Source organism: Microtus pennsylvanicus, chromosome 9 (assembly GCF_037038515.1).
Source record: "Microtus pennsylvanicus isolate mMicPen1 chromosome 9, mMicPen1.hap1, whole genome shotgun sequence".
NCBI classification, from domain to species: domain Eukaryota; kingdom Metazoa; phylum Chordata; class Mammalia; order Rodentia; family Cricetidae; genus Microtus; species Microtus pennsylvanicus.
In genome coordinates, this window is record NC_134587.1 from 58,030,650 (window position 1) to 58,043,931 (window position 13,282).

The 13,282-nt window shown below is 43.6% G+C and overlaps 1 protein-coding gene across 2 annotated transcripts in view; it reads left to right on the forward strand.

Moving 5' to 3' along the window:
• Myo16 (myosin XVI) overlaps nucleotides 1-13,282 on the forward strand; it is a 418,849-nt gene that overhangs the window by 128,825 nt on the left and 276,742 nt on the right. For both annotated transcript variants that reach the window (XM_075986134.1, XM_075986133.1), the window contains exon 4: nucleotides 5,823-5,966. In XM_075986134.1, the coding sequence (XP_075842249.1) occupies nucleotides 5,823-5,966 (144 nt within the window). The remainder of the gene's footprint in view (nucleotides 1-5,822; nucleotides 5,967-13,282) is intronic.

Here is a 13,282-nt window from a genome sequence, read left to right on the forward strand (position 1 = left end):
AAATTACCAGGTAACCAAGCAACCTAGGGGAAGCTGATGGCTCTTGATCAGACAGCACATACACCAGGCACTGTAGTCTCTAAGGGTCTAGTAAGTTAGACTTACTGCTCTATGAAGAAGAGACCCAGGCCTCTAAATTTTCAGTTTCAGGCTATGCTGTTATCAACTGTTCTGGTCGTGGTGTTGTGGGTCTTTCTCTGAGTTGCGGTTAGTTATTCCTTCTGCTGCCCTTGAGAGTCCTGAAGTAAAATCATCAGTAAACTGAGGTGGAGGTGAGCATAGGGGTTAAGAATCTTTTGAGTGGGGTAAAACCAGAACAGCAGCTTTGGGCAGGAGCAATTCTGTGTCCTTGGATATCCGTGAATATCTCAAGTTAGGCTCTTGCCTAAATACTGACCAAATGCCTGCTGATAAAGATAATTACAGAAAGGCAGATCTCTGTGCTTACCAAGGAGAGAGGAACAAGGCCTGGCCAGTGAGAAACTGTTTCACTATACAGTTCTGAACTGCAGGAATTAATCCCCAAATATCAACAGAAAGGGAGTCAGCTACAGTGAGCAATCTACAGCTAAGGACAGCTGCTTCATTCACAAATCAATAGCGCCTTTGGGTTAGCCTTCACCAGATCCCTTGGTTCTCATGTCGTTTGTGAAAAGATGGCTGAGATTTACTGTATAATGTTGCGGCTTGTAACACAGAAGGGCATGGGACGCCAGACCCGCTCCCTAAAACGCTTGGTCTGTGAACAAGAGATGCTGCATTTTATACTGTGTGAAGTCCAACGGTGCGTTCCGCTTAACGTTCGGAAAAAGAGACAAGGGTGGCAGAGAGCCTGGGGACGAGATGCTGAGCGACAGGCAGAAAAGCAGTTCCCAGTCCCTCTGAGCATGGAAATCATCTTGTCTATTCTCTTGGTTCGTAATGTGTCACCACAAACTGATTTAGTGATGATCAACACGGATTGAGGGGAAGAGGTGTTAGCTTGAGGAAAATTCTTTCTGCGGAGCAGGAGCCATGCTAAGCCATGATGATGGTGTAAGACTGCTGTTAAAGAGATGTTCAGCCCTCATAATCTTTTCAGACAAGGGTGATTAAAGGTATTTATTGCTGTCAAATTATTATTCATAATCTTCAGAAGTGTGAATCACGAAGTACATCCCTCAAGAAGGGTGGGTGTCACTTTCAGCTTTGTTTTTTATTCTCCTTGAAAGACAAACTCCAAGTACATTTGGGGTATAAATGTGGATTCCTGAAGTCGGGGTTAGGGATGTCTTTGTGTTTGTGCATACTTGTGTGCAGTGTGTGGTGGGGGTGCATACATGTGCGTGTGAGGTGTAAGTGTGGATTCCCACAGTCCGGGAGAGGAATGTCTTTGTGTTTGTGTGTATGTGTGTATAGTGTGTGATGGGGGTGCATACATGTGAGTGTGAGGTGTAAGTGTGGATTCCCACAGTCCAGGAGAGGAATGTCTTTGTGTTTGTGTGTATGTGTGTGCAGTGTGTGGTGGGGGTGCATACATGTGCGTGTGAGGTGTAAGTGTGGATTCCCACAGTCCGGGAGAGGAATGTCTTTGTGTTTGTGTGTATGTGTGTGTAGTGTGTGGTGGGGGTGCTTGCAGGTAAGTGTGCAGGTATGTTCCTGTCTGTGGAGACTAGAGCAGAGTGCTGGGTGTTTTCTAGCACCCTCCACCTGATAACTGTGAGCGCGGTCTCCCATTGGTCACCTCCACCTGATAACTGTGAGCGCGGACTCCCATTTGTCTCCTCCACCTGATAACTGTGAGCATGGTCTCCCATTGGTCGCCTCCACCTGATAACTGTGAGTGCAGTTTCCCATTGGTCACCTCCGCCTGATAACTGTGAGTGTGGTCTCCCATTGGTCACCTCCACCTGATAACTGTGAGTGCGGTCTCCCATTTGTCACCCTCCATCTGATAACTGTGAGACAGGGTCTCTCACTGAAATGGGCTGTCTCCTTTTCAAGTAGACTGGCTGGCCAGCAGTCTCTCAGGATCCACCAGTCTTGCCTCTTTTTTCCCCCTGCCCTCTGAGTGCTGGAGTTAGAGGCATGTACAGCCTCACCTGGCTTTGTATATGGGTGCTGGGGATTTGAACTCAGCTCCATGTGCTTGCAATGAGAGAACTCTTTCCCACTGAACCGTGTGTGATGCCCCTGGAATCAAAGATCATCCACACCACCATTGGCTGTATGGTGAGCTGTCTGAAAGAAAAGGAAGCAAAGAGAAGACGTGCTTTCCCCTGGATCCAGATCACACTCCACTCCAGCTTAGTGAGGATTGATGTTCAGGTCCTGATGCTTTTGTGGCTGAAGTTCCACTTCACACCATTGATTTCTCAAGTTATTTAACAGTCACCCACATGGGACATAAGAGACAAAAAGACTTGGCTGGAACTAGATGCTTTCCCATCATGCTACCTGCATTTGTCTTGCCTAGGTGCTTCCTGGAATCCTTTCCAGTATGCTCACGAATACCCTTCATGACCTTATATCAGGGCTTCCCTTTTGCACAATTTTAGATGTTTTGTTGTGATTTTAGACTTTGAATTTGTCTTCCCTTTTTCATGTTGAGTAAGTGTTGTCTTTGGTGCAAACTGCACAGCTGCAGTGTGTGATGTGCACACACACCTAGCTGCCTGCCATGATTTACTGAGAGAACGCCCATTGCCACTAAACTTGTTTCCCAGACTTTCCAGTATCAGTTGTCTCTGTGTGTGCTGATTCATTCCCAAGCTATATATTATTATGTGTGTTTCAGTGATTTGTCTGCCTTAATGTCCATATCACACTGCATCAACCACAGATTTAAGCAAGTCTAGACACCGAGTGCCTTCTGTCCATGAACTGTTTTCTTGCCCATGATCTGTAAGCTATTCTAGGTCCTAGAATTAACTTATGATCTTAGATTCCGGTTTTTGGTCAGTGCAGATAGACCTGTGGGTTTCTGGTTGTATTTTAATTAAATGTAGACATTTAATCAGCTAGGAGTCCCATGTTTTCTGCCTCAGTAACACAGTATACACTTAAGGTTCTCTGAGCCTATGAAATGTGGTCACTTTGTTACTTTCAAACTCCAAATCTTACATAGTTTTGTTTGTCTTAATCACAAATGTTTCAAATATTTTGAAACTATTCAATTTTAAATTTTTTTTCCAAACTATTGTTACTAGTGTATAGAAATTCTGATTTGTTGCTCTGACATTGTGTCCTACAACTCTGCCATACATACGTATTAGGTATGATTGTTTTTATTTATTTAGATGTCTGCAGGTCCTCTGAGAGTGGAGACAGATGTAAATACAACATTATAGCTGTTTTTCATTCCTTATTGCACCAGCAAGGACCCCCAGGGAGTATTGAGTGTGTACCAGCAAGGAAGTCCTGGGAGGAGTGTGAGAATACGCAGACCAACCCCCTATATTTAAAAAGAAATATTCAGGGCTTGTTGTAAACAATTATTCTATCTTGTAACATCCACCTTTAATAAAACTGTTCATGGACAGAAGGCACTCGGTGTCTAGACTTGCTTAAAACTGTGGTTGATGCAGTGTGATATGGACATTAAGGCAGACGAATCAGTGCAGATAGACCTGTGGGTTTCTGGTTGTATTTTAATTAAATGTAGACATTTAATCAGCTAGGAGTCCCATGTTTTCTGCCTCAGTAACACAGTATACACTTAAGGTTCTCTGAGCCTATGGACCTCACCAAATTGCTGGTATGCTTAGGGTAAACTCTAGCATTTACTTTTTGTCCATAGTTTCCATTTTATACCAACACACACACACACACACACACACACACACACACACACACACACACACACATTTTCTGCCTTCTCTGGATTATTTTGTGAGAATTAAGTTTATGTTCTTGTATGTTGTACATAAAACTTGGTTCAATGTGTGTTTCAATATTCCACAGGAATGATTAATTTATCCCAGTAGCTTTTTTCAGCACTGTTCTATTCCTTCACATGTAAGACAGTATATTAATTTTCTCCAAAGTAAAACTTATATATGTATGTATGTATATATATACATTTTCTATCCATCTTTCTATCATCTAATCTATCATCTGCCTATCTATCTCTATCTATCTATATATCTACTATCTATCTAGCTATCAATCAATCATCTATCATCTATCTATCATCTATCTATCTATCTATCTATCTATCTATCTATCTTTCTTTCTATCCATCCATTTGTCTATCTCTATTGCCTATCTGTATATCTATCTTTCTATCATCTGTGAATCTGTCATTCATGTATCTATCATTCATCTATCATCTATCTATCATCTATGTATCATCCTATTTATCTATCTGTCTATCTGTCTATCCATCTATCCATCGTCTATCCGTCTGTCTATCTATCTGTCTGTCTGTCTGTCTATCATCTGTCTGCCTGCCTGTCTGCTTACTTACCATCATCATCTCCCTCTTTATCTAGATTGGCCTTGACCTTGTGACTCTCCTGCCTTGGGTATCATACCATTCCTTGACAATGGCTTCCTAATAGTGTTTCCAGTCCCCTGATTTCTGAGTTCTAGGCACGGCCCCTCTTCTGAGTGCAGTGCCATTGGTCACTCATGCTCCATCCTGTGGGTTCTTTTTATGCTACCTTGATCCTACCCTAATAATTTGTACTGGATTCTAGACATGTTATATGTTTCCTGTTAAGTATTAGCTGAAATTTGTGTAACTTTAAATAATATTCCATACCTTGGGGGAATGTAGTTATTTAGAAACGCTTTGATCCTGTTGGGGCTTGCAGTTATGATTTATTTGGTGGGAAAAGAATGATGTTAAATTGAAACCCAGTGCCCCTCCTCTGAAGACAGATACAGGTATCTAATGTGTCCAGAGGGAATAGGTGCCAGTTTCTACTGTGTGGGTCATGATCCTTATCACCCAAGCAGCCTCTCTTCCTGACATGGGAGTATCTTAGTTAGGATTTCCATTGCTGTGAAGAGACAGCATGACCACAGCAACTCGTATAAAGGAAACATTTAATCGGGGTGGCTCACTTACAGTTTCAGAGGTTAAGGCCATTATCACAACACAGCACATGTCAGTGTGCAGACAGATGTGTTGCTGGAGCTGAGAATGCTATATCTTGATCAGAAGGCAGCAGGGAGTTGACTATCACATAGAGGGAAGCTTGAGCAAAAGAGACCTCAAAGCCTGCCCGCATAGTAACACTCTTCCTCCAACAAGGCCACCTTCCCAATAGTGCCACTCCCTTTTGGAGACACTTTCTTTCAAATCACCACAGAGGATCCGTCCATTATTGTCATGGTGGGTGGCATGAATTCAGACATGGTGCTAGAGAAGGAGCTTTGAGTTCTTCCTCTGGATCTGCAGACATCGGGAAGAGACAGTGATCCACTAGGACTTGAGCTTCTGAAAACTCAAAGCCCATCCCCCAATGACATGCTAACTCCAACAAGGCCACACCTACTTCTACAAGCTCACACCTCATAACAGTGCCACTGCCTATGAGTCTATGGGGGCCATTTTATTCAGACCACCCCAAGGAGCTTCCTGGGGACCATGTCTATAAATAGAGGTGGTGCTTTCATTACTCAGCTGCCCAGTCCCCAAATAATCACACAGAAGCCTAATATTAATTACAAACAGTTTGGCCTGTTAGCTCAGGCTTATGACTGTCTGACGTATGTCTCTTTCATTTAGTCTCACTGGAGATGGAGAACACATTTTGGGCTTCCCCTGTCATGTTCTGGCTGTCAGTGATGTTTGCATCATTTATTACAGCTTGTGTTTCCTTTCTGTCTTTCAGTGCGCTCGATATGACAATGTCTTCATCGCAGAAGTCCTCATTGACAGGGGTGTCAATGTCAACCACCAGGATGAGGACTTTTGGACACCCATGCACATCGCCTGTGCCTGCGACAACCCTGATATTGTCCTGTTGCTGGTCTTAGTAAGTACATTAATCCAGGTCACCTAGCCCTTGAAGACTCAATGACAGACATGTATTTGATACCTCATGCGACTTTTGTGAAAAGCATGCGTCTGTGCCACCATTCATGCTCCAAGAACTCAGAGAGTTAGAAACAAAGTTGTCAGGCATGAAGCTCCTAAAATCACCCATGTTCACGTCACGACAAGCTTTAGAACCGCGTGCTTTGGTACACACCAGTGTTGATGGGATGCCCATGCTTGTTCTCAAGAATCCGCATTCAGGCAGCTGCAGTTGAACTGTTAAAACATTTCTTCCAATGGGATCATGAATCTGGGAGGGAATGGGGAGGGCACAGAAGAAATTGTAGGGGAGAGGTAGGCTATGATGCAAATACGGTACTCATGTATGAAATACCCAAAATTACAACAACAATAACAACCTTTCTTCCCATACCTGAATACACATCATTGGGTGTCACTGACTTCCCCGTTCTAAGTTCAGGCAGGGTTCCCAAGCCTGGTTCAATTGCCAGCCAGCATGCTCCTTTCTAGCCTAGAAGGCCAAGGCTTCTAAGGAAAGCATGGGGCAAAAGGCTACCTTTCTTATGTGGTCTCTATGGAAGGCAGGTCCAGACTCTGGGGTTGGCATTGCAGAATTGATGCTGCAGACCTGAACAACTAAGCTCAGCTCATCCCATGACTGCATCATGACCCTTGTGCAGATCCACCCCACCTTAGCCAGAGAGACTGTGGTCATGGGAAGCATAACTTTCAGAACACCCCTAAGGCCTGGGGGCAGCACTCCCCAGGGACCACACAGAACCAGAATGCTGAACATTTGTAAGCCATGACTGGAGTGAGCTTAGGCATGAAAACTGGTGCCTGAGGAATCAATAGACAATGGCTCGTCGTTTCGATGAGCCAGCTACACGTTGGCAAATTCTGTATGTCTCTCTGAGACTGCACAGAAGAGGAAATCAATGTGAAGTTGGTGCACCCTGAAGTTAAACGGCCTTTTCCGAGGGAAATCAATAAATGGTGACATTTATCCCAGTCCTCAGAACAAATGTTTAGAAGAATGATGGTTTTCTAAAGCAATCTTGCATCGTCTTAACCTGAATGGACGCCACACGGCATTGCCGGACTCCTTACAGCGTGGAGAGTTCATCTGCTCAGTCTGTCCTCTGACTTTTTGAACTCGACCCTAGATCATCCCTGAAATTATCAGCATGTTACCTGCGTTCTTCACCAATGTACCTTGTCATGAGAGTGGACTTGTTTAAACTATGGCTTATGCCCCCATGCCCTCCTGAGAAGCAATGAATAGTTTTGGCTTTCCACTTAAGAAGTTAAACAAAGTTAAAGTTATAAGTTTAACTTTAGTTCAAGAAAGGTGAGCAGTTTAATCCTAAATCAAGTAGAAAAAAAATGGATCAAAACCAGATCTTAAATAAATAAAATTTAGCCTAGGAAAACATTAGCTAAAAGAGATTAAAAGCCAAAGCTAAAATGGAAATGGCTTGCTATTTTATACAGTAAAAAGACAGCACAGGGCGGTACTGTAGAACGGCAGCAGGATTTTCTCCCACAAATCAGCTAAATTGAGGAGAGATGACTGAATCCGGGCAAGGAGCATGAACTTGCAAGATGGAGTGTTCCTAGCTGTGAAGGGAGGGAGACAAGCTTTGCAAAGGATACAGAGCAGATCTAAGCAGACCATTCCCAACCGTCCACACTGGGACAATTAAGGAACCCGTAAAAGTAATCATAATAGATTGTAAGGCAGGCAACAATAAATATCTCTGGACTCATCTTAAAATAACAAATGGGAAGTGCGTAGTGCTCCAGTTGGCAGCGTGAACCTGGGAGAGCAGGGCCACACATGAGGCCGACTAAAGTCTTACGCAATAGTCAGCTTTAGTCAGCGCATTGGGCCACCTGTGCTCTGAGGGCTAAGGAGGATCACATGAGTAAGGTGTTCAGTCACAAAGACAACACACATGTGGCCAAAAATCTGTTTTTCCAAAGGTAATATGAATGATAACAGCATAAGTCAATGCAATCTATCTGTTACACCTGGGTGGAGCACAAAAGGAAGGAAGGACGGAAGGAAGGGAGGGAGGGAGGGAGGGAAAGAAGAACCCATGAAAGTAATGAAGGCAGGAAGGAGGGAGGTTTGGAGGTTCTCATTTAATTTCAAAGAATGTGTGACCTTGAGTTGTAGAGAAAAACGGTCATGCAAAAAATATTAAATTTCTTTGTATGTCAGAAACATGAGGTGTGTGGCAAGGCTTCTGTGCAAGACACGCTGGGTGAATGTGATTGCATGTGTGTGTGTGCGTGTGTGTGCACGTGTGTGTGTGTGTAGATCTACTTTGGGAGATCATGTGTTTGTTTTCATCTGAAGCAGTCCTATTTAGATACAGTGTGGCTCATATCTGTAATCCCAGCGCCCAGAAAACAGCAGAAAGGACCATAGTGCAGCCAAGGGCACACAGGGGGACTATGTTTAATCCAGAAACAAGGGAAAGGAGGGAGCAGAAGACCTCCTAGGCTTTGGAAGTTCCAATGAGTTCTGATCTAAAGCACGAAGGTTGGCAGGGGTTTCTGTCATGTGACACTGTTCTGCCAGCAGCTGTCAAGAAGCAAAAGGAACTTGGAGGATTGCAGCAGGTGCTAATTTACAAGGGGACCCTGGAGAATGTGTGTTTAGAATTGTAAGAAACTTCAAGTTCCTTCAGAGAAAATGCTTTCTATCCTCGAGAATTCTCTCTTGATGCTGAGGGCTGCACTGTTAGCTGCCTTAGGAGTCCTTACCTCTGCGTATGGCCTGAGTGTTGTCATCACCACACCCAAGAGCAAAACCTGTTCTCTCCACACACTGCCCGGCTTCGATGCGAACCCTCCAGAGGCTGTCCCATCTCATGTGAAGTGTGTTTGAGAAGAGGAGCCCTGGGTTTTCCAGCAGCCTCTGTGCTTACGGGCTGGATGTGGCCTGTAGCTATAATTACTCAACATTTCCAAAGATTTCTCATGCTTTTTAAAACGTGTCTAATTTATCTCTTAAATTAAAATATAATTGCATCATTTTGCCCTTTCCCTTTCTTCCCTCCAACCCCTCCATGTTCCTTCTCACTCCTTTTCAAACTCATGGCCTCTTTTATGTTAATTAAAGTTATTGTTACCTATAAGTATAAATACATAAATATATTGATCCAACCTGATGCGACTGTGTGCACGTGTGTGTGTGTGTGTGCACGCAATTTCAGGGCTGACCACTTGATATTGGATAGCCACTTTGAGGACTCTTCCAGGAAAGACTCCCATTCTTTGCATTCCTTACTTAACTGTACTTCTTTATCTAGGGGAGGGTCCCATAAGATCTCTGCCATCCATGTTAGTATGTTTCCTTATACTGTCCTTGTCCAGGTCTGGTTTGGGTATCCATATTGTTGAGGTATCACTGGTGACATCATTTCTACAGGATGCAATCTCAGGGCAGACTTTTCTGGTCCTCCGCTTGTTAAGATCTTTGCATATCCTCTTGAGCAGCATTCGTGAACACTAGGCACAGGGCTGTGCTGTCAATCTCCCTGGGAGCTGGCTCCTCATGAGCAGCTGTCCTCTGTGTTTGACCAGTTGTGGTTCCGTGGGACAGTCTCTGTCTTGGGATCGCTAACATTCTTAATACTTCTATTTGTATATTATTTTCTCATATAAGTAAAGAATGGTTTTAAAATTCAAAAGCATAAATTCAAAGGTGAGCTACATGAAACGTATAGAGTTATTTAAATCATGTTGTTGATTCTTATAAATATTGGCAGCAATTCAGAAGCATCTGCGAGAAAAGAGGGAGAGTTGTCGCAGCCAAACGCTTTTAGGGCAAAGACGATTCTGAAAGTGTAATCGTTTGTGTCGCTGAGGCCTACTCAGTGGATTTAATTTCTGATGTCCTTTGTTTAACTGTTTCTTTTCTTTCTAATCCCAAGAACTAGTTACTTCAAAAGCACTGGCTATACAACAAAAGAGAGGGGGAAAGGAAGGGAGGAGGGAGGGAGGAAAGGAGGAAGGAAGGAAAACCTATCAGGAAAATCACTCCAATTTTCTTTCACTGTGTGTGTATTATGTGTGTTTATGTGTTATGTGCATGTAAGTATTATATATGTGTATTATGCATTGTGTGTATTATGTATGTGTATGTTATGTATGTGTGTATATTAGGTACATGTTTGTTATTATGCACATATGTTTGTGTATGTGTACATAATATGTATCTGTTGGAGATACATGTATATCTATGTGTATACACGTATATGTGTATATGAATATGCATGTGGATGCATGTACACATGTAAATTATGAGCCTGTGTAGAGCACTACCTAATACTTGAATTCATACTATGTTCACATTGCATATTTTCTGTGTAAGTATGTGTATGTGTGTGTATGTGTATATGTATGTAGAACACGTGTAATGCTTAGATTTAGATTGCTTATTTTCAGGGATCCTTAAATTCACATAATTTCCTGACTATTTTCCATGTCTTAAGACATTTTACCCAAACATGAATTCAGTGGTGTGTGGTTTTCCATATTTAGGGGATATATTTTAAGAACCATTTTGGCAGCGTAGATAGTTCCCACTTCCTCAAACTTACAGATGATCATCACTTCATAATTTAAGAGATCTGTGTTTCCAGTAAAATATAGTTACCGTCTTTCTTTCCTCCTTGAGGGAAATAGAGTAAGTTTAGCTGGAGTCTAATGCAGGTGTTGACAGGGCCCTGTCTATACTGCAGCCATTCAGTTCCAATACTTTTAGGCTTGTAATTAAAGCCTCAGCCACAGCTTCGTGCTCTGAGATGGAGTCACTGGTCTGTACATCCGAGGCATCCCTAGAAACCTAATCCTGGGAAGGGCTGAGAAAATCAGGCATCCACAATTGGGACTGAGAAAGGTGTGTGCCACTCTGCCTGGTAAGACTTCAGCTGTGCACCTGGAACCCAGCCTGGGGCCAGTACATATGTGTGAGTCTGTGGGAGTCTTACCTCTTCAAACCACCGCTACACACACCCACACACACACACCACACACACCCACCCACACACCACACACACCCACCCACACACACGCACACATACACACACACACCAAACACACACACACCACACCACACATACACACACACACCACACACACACACACACCACACACACACACACGCACACACACACAGACACACACACACACCACACATGTGAAGGCAAATGTGGGTAAAGCAGTCCCACACTAGCTCGGAATTGAGTATAATAAGAAGTTCTTTATTTAGAGGAAACTCATAAATAACAGTCTTCTGCATGAACTGGGAACAGGAACAGAATCCAGCACTCAGGTGTGGTGGGGGAAATGTCAGGGTCCAGTTCTAACCCAGACCCTCATTTATTTCTCTACCAGACCCCAACATAAACTATCTCTCTCTGGACCAGCATGGAGGAGGCTGGAATAAAGACACGACTCACATGGTTTAATCAGGAGGGAGACTGTCAGAGATCCTTCATGATATCCTGAGTTCACATCCTGAAGAATTCCTCTCGTTTATTCTCCAAACAGTCTTTATACTAAAACTTAATTTAGGGGAAATAATTAGCATTTTGTCTCCCAGGTAACCAGGTGAATGGCTTTTAGTCAGGTCCACAACTACCTGTCTGCTATGTATGCTAGCTGTCACGTAGGCTTGAATCAGCATCTCTATCAGGCATCCTCCAAATTACAAAGAAAGGAGAAAACAACATCCTGACCCTTTGTTAGGGCAGTGACAGCCTGTCTGCAGGGCTGCGTGGCTGCTTTGAATGGGGCCTATGGCTTTAGAGCCTGGATGCCACATCATATAGAAATATGGGCCTACAGGGGGAGGGAGAGAGAGAGTGGGAAGGGACGGGCACACACCTTTTTGGTACCCAAGGCCATGCCCAACCTGGTCCAACCTCTCAAAGGCCATTGGGAGAAAGAGGGTCCCATCACACATGCATTTACACATACACAAAGATTGCCAAATTGAACTTGAGGCAAGTTGATGGGCATGGGTCAGAAGTGGAGCAAGGACTGGTCAGCATCATGGTCACAGTGGGTCCTTGGCCCTGGAAAGTGGACACTTCAAATTCCCCAGCACTTTGCTGTGGATACTTTTCTAAACTAAGCGTGGCTCCTGCACGTTGTCGCAATCACACTTACTACAACAGCTTTAAGGTGGTGCTAAAACGTCTGCAAGTGTTTGTGCCTTCTTCTTTCCATGAAGAGGCTGAGGTAGAATTTACAACAGTCGATTTAGAGATTATCGTAAGTTTTTAGAATAGTGATGATGTAAATGTAGAACCAAACTTAACCTCCACTATCCACTTCAGGTGTTCCTAGAAGCCTCTACTTGGAAGACAAAATTCTGTAGAAGGAGATATGATTTCTCTGTTAAGGGTACTTAATCCTCTTCCAGAGGACCAGAATTCAGTTCCCAGAATCCATATTGAGCAGCTAACAACTGCCTGTTTCTCCAGCTTCAGTGGCTCTGACGCCCTTTTCTAGCCTCCTGGGTGAGGTGCACTTGTGTGCACAGACGTCCACCCATCCACACACATACACATAATTAAAAGTAAAATGCAAGATTGAAAAAGCAGATACTATGTATTAGAGAAAAGGGCGCACACTTTGGAATGGCCCACGAGACAAAAGCGTCTGATGGGATCGTTACAAATGAAGTTCTGAGATCCATATACACATTGCCCGCGTGGCTGCGTGTGGCTGAGGGCATTATTCTGCCACCAGTTCACCGGCAGCGCTTTGATGTTTTTATTCTTAAGTCGTCTGTAGACAGTTCCATTTTGTAACCCGAGTTTCCCACCCTTGACCGGTGGTTCAGAGGCACCTGTCAGCTGACGTCACTCACTCTTACCTTCATGATAAAGTGAGTTGCGAACTATGACTGTTTTTCAAATTTCAGGTCATTTATGTGTCACTAAATCATGAGGCCACACAAGTGCCTAACCCAGGGGATGTCACATCTGAGAATCCTTCAAACACCAAAATAATTTGAGGACTCAGTGGTATGTTCTGGAAGAATGTGACCCGTAAAATTCACACCTTAGACTCCAACCACTCAAAGTCATGGGATAAGACTGTAAAAAATTTAGGGGAACACTTAGCTCCATGAGGATAGAGGCACCAGGATTAAGATTGATGTTTATACAAATAGAGCTACCTAGCCTCTTCTAACTTCTTAGGACATCTCTGTAAGCCATAGAGACCTCTCTGGATGTGGCTGTGGTCTCTGCCTATGCCTTGGTC